This window comes from Corvus brachyrhynchos, unplaced genomic scaffold (assembly GCF_000691975.1).
Source record: "Corvus brachyrhynchos isolate BGI_N302 unplaced genomic scaffold, ASM69197v1 scaffold2021, whole genome shotgun sequence".
Taxonomy (NCBI): Eukaryota; Metazoa; Chordata; class Aves; order Passeriformes; family Corvidae; genus Corvus; species Corvus brachyrhynchos.
In genome coordinates this window covers 1-2,355 of record NW_008236057.1, presented here as the reverse complement: position 1 = coordinate 2,355, position 2,355 = coordinate 1, and the positions used below count along the sequence as shown (strand labels likewise).

The window sequence follows — 2,355 nt, the reverse complement described above, 5'->3', positions numbered from 1 at the left end:
CAGGGCATCTCCTGAGGCTTCAAATCCCTGGGAATCATCCAAGGATTTGGGAGCCTGGAAAATCCCCCATTCCCTGTTTTTTTTTGGGATTGTGGCACTTCCTGAGGTTTCAAATCCCTGGGAATCATCCAAGGATTTGTGGGATTGGAGGAACCCCCCATTCCCAGGGTTTTTTTGGGATTGTGGCACTTCCTGAGGGTTCAAATCCCTGGGAATCATCCAAGGATCCATCCAAGGATTTGTGGGATTGGAAAGACCCCCCATTCCCAGGGGGTTTTTTTTGGGATCAGGGCACCTCCTGCGGCTGCGCCTGCAGCGCCTCCAGGGCGTAGGAGCAGATCCCGGGATCCGGTTGGCACATCCCGATCCGGCAGGATTCCAGGACCAGGTCGAAGTGGCGCCGGAGCCGCTCCAGGAGCGCGGCCGCGGCCGATCGGCCGTCGCTGTCGTCCACCCAGTTGTTGGTCAGGACGCAGGTCTTGAATCCTGGGAAAAGCTTGGAATTCTCAGCCCGGAGCGTCAGATTCCGCCTCGTCCTCTTCTCCTCCGCATCCGGGGTTTTCGGAGAGGTTCTCATCCCAGGATTTGGGGGTTTGAGGCTCTCTCCGGAAGAGGATTCCCGGGAGGAGGGCGAGGGATGGGCAGGAGGGTTTGGGGTATCCATAGGGGACGTTCCCGGTGGGATCCAGGGATGGGCAGGAGGGTTTGGGATATCCATAGGGGACGTTCCCGGTGGGATCCAGGGATGGGCAGGAGGGTTTGGGATATCCATAGGGGACGTTCCCGGTGGGATCCAGGGATGGGCAGGAGGGTTTGGGATATCCATAGGGGACATTCCCGGTGGGATCCAGGGAGGGAGGTGTTGGGTTATCCATAGGGGACATTCCCGGTGGGATCCAGGGATGGGCAGGAGGGTTTGGGGTATCCATAGGGGACATTCCCAGTGGGATCGAGGCAGAGGTTGGGAATGTGGAGATGGGGAGGGGAATGACCAGGATTCCATAGGGAGAGTGACCAGGACCTTGTGGTGGAACCAACCAGGACCTTGTCCCGTGCCCAACCAGGACCTGGCGCTGGAACCGACCACAGCTCCATGGTGGGACCAACCAGGACCTGGCACTGGAGAACCAACCACAACCCCATGGTGGAACCAACCAGGACCTTGTGCTGGGACCAAGCAGGACCTTGTGCTGGAACCAACTGGGATCTCATGGTGGAACCAACCAGGACCTGGGGCTGGAACCAACTGGGATCTCATGGTGGAACCAACCAGGACCTTGTGCTGTGCCCAACCAGGACCTGGCACTGGAGAACCAACCACAACTCCAGGGTGGCCAACCAGGACCTTGTCCTGAGACCAACCAGGACTTCATGGTGGGACCCACCAGGACTTTATGGTGGAACCAACTGGGACCTTGTCCCGTGCCCAACCAGGACCTGGCACTGGAACCGACCACAACTCCAGGGTGGGACCAACCAGGACCTGGGGCTGGAACCAACTGGGATCTCATGGTGGGACCAACCAGGACCTTGTGCTGGAACCAACCAGGACCTTGTGCTGGAACCAACCACAACCCCATGGTGGGACCAACCAGGACCTGGCGCTGGAACCAACTGGGATCTCATGGTGGAACCAACCAGGACCTTGTGCTGGAACCAACTGGGATCTCATGGTGGAACCAACCAGGACCTGGGGCTGGAACCAACTGGGATCTCATGGTGGGACCCACCAGGACTTTGTGCTGTGCCCAACCAGGACCCCAACGATGGCCCCTCCCTGGTGGCCTCTCCCATTCTCCATCCCAGCATTCCCAGCATTCCCAGCATTCCCAGCATTCCAGACCCACCATTCCAGCGCAGGATCCCGGCCACCCTCAGCATGCGGACGTCGACGCTGCCCTGAGCCTGCAGGTCCTGGAAGGGCCGAGCGGCGGAAAAGGCGCCGGGAACGGCGATTCCCAAGGAAGAGGCGCGGCGACGGCAGCCTTCGTCCACCTCGGAAAACAGCTGGAAAAGCCACGGAATGCGGGAGATCTCCCGCTTGGAAAAGCCCTCGGAGGCCACCAAACCCAAGCCGTGGCCACCACAAATCCGTGACCCCAAGGGCCACATCCACAGGGATTGGGATCCCTCCGGGAATGGCCTCATCCCAACGTCTGAGAGGCTTTTCTGGGAAGGACCCGATCCCAAAATCCTCCCTGCGCCGGGAATTTGTCCTTCGGCCTCTCCTTGGGATATTTATGGCAAAGCAGGGATTAAATTCCAGGCGGGATTGATCCCGTCACATCTCCCCCCTCAAGAACCTCACGGCGTCCTTGGATTATTCCCAAAAAAACCCCGAGCCTGATCCTCCTT

The 2,355-nt window shown here is 59.4% G+C and overlaps 1 protein-coding gene across 1 annotated transcript in view; it reads right to left on the bottom strand.

The window, feature by feature from the left end:
• The window catches only part of EPHX2 (epoxide hydrolase 2), a 28,899-nt gene extending 26,551 nt beyond the window's left edge, over nucleotides 1–2,348 (bottom strand). The window contains exons 1-2 of the mRNA XM_017731396.1: nucleotides 1,848–2,348; nucleotides 296–486 (exon numbers count right to left, since the gene is read on the bottom strand). Coding sequence (XP_017586885.1) covers nucleotides 296–486; nucleotides 1,848–2,148 — 492 coding nt within the window. The 5' untranslated portion in view covers nucleotides 2,149–2,348. The remainder of the gene's footprint in view (nucleotides 1–295; nucleotides 487–1,847) is intronic.
• Between the last annotated feature and the right edge of the window lie 7 nt (nucleotides 2,349–2,355).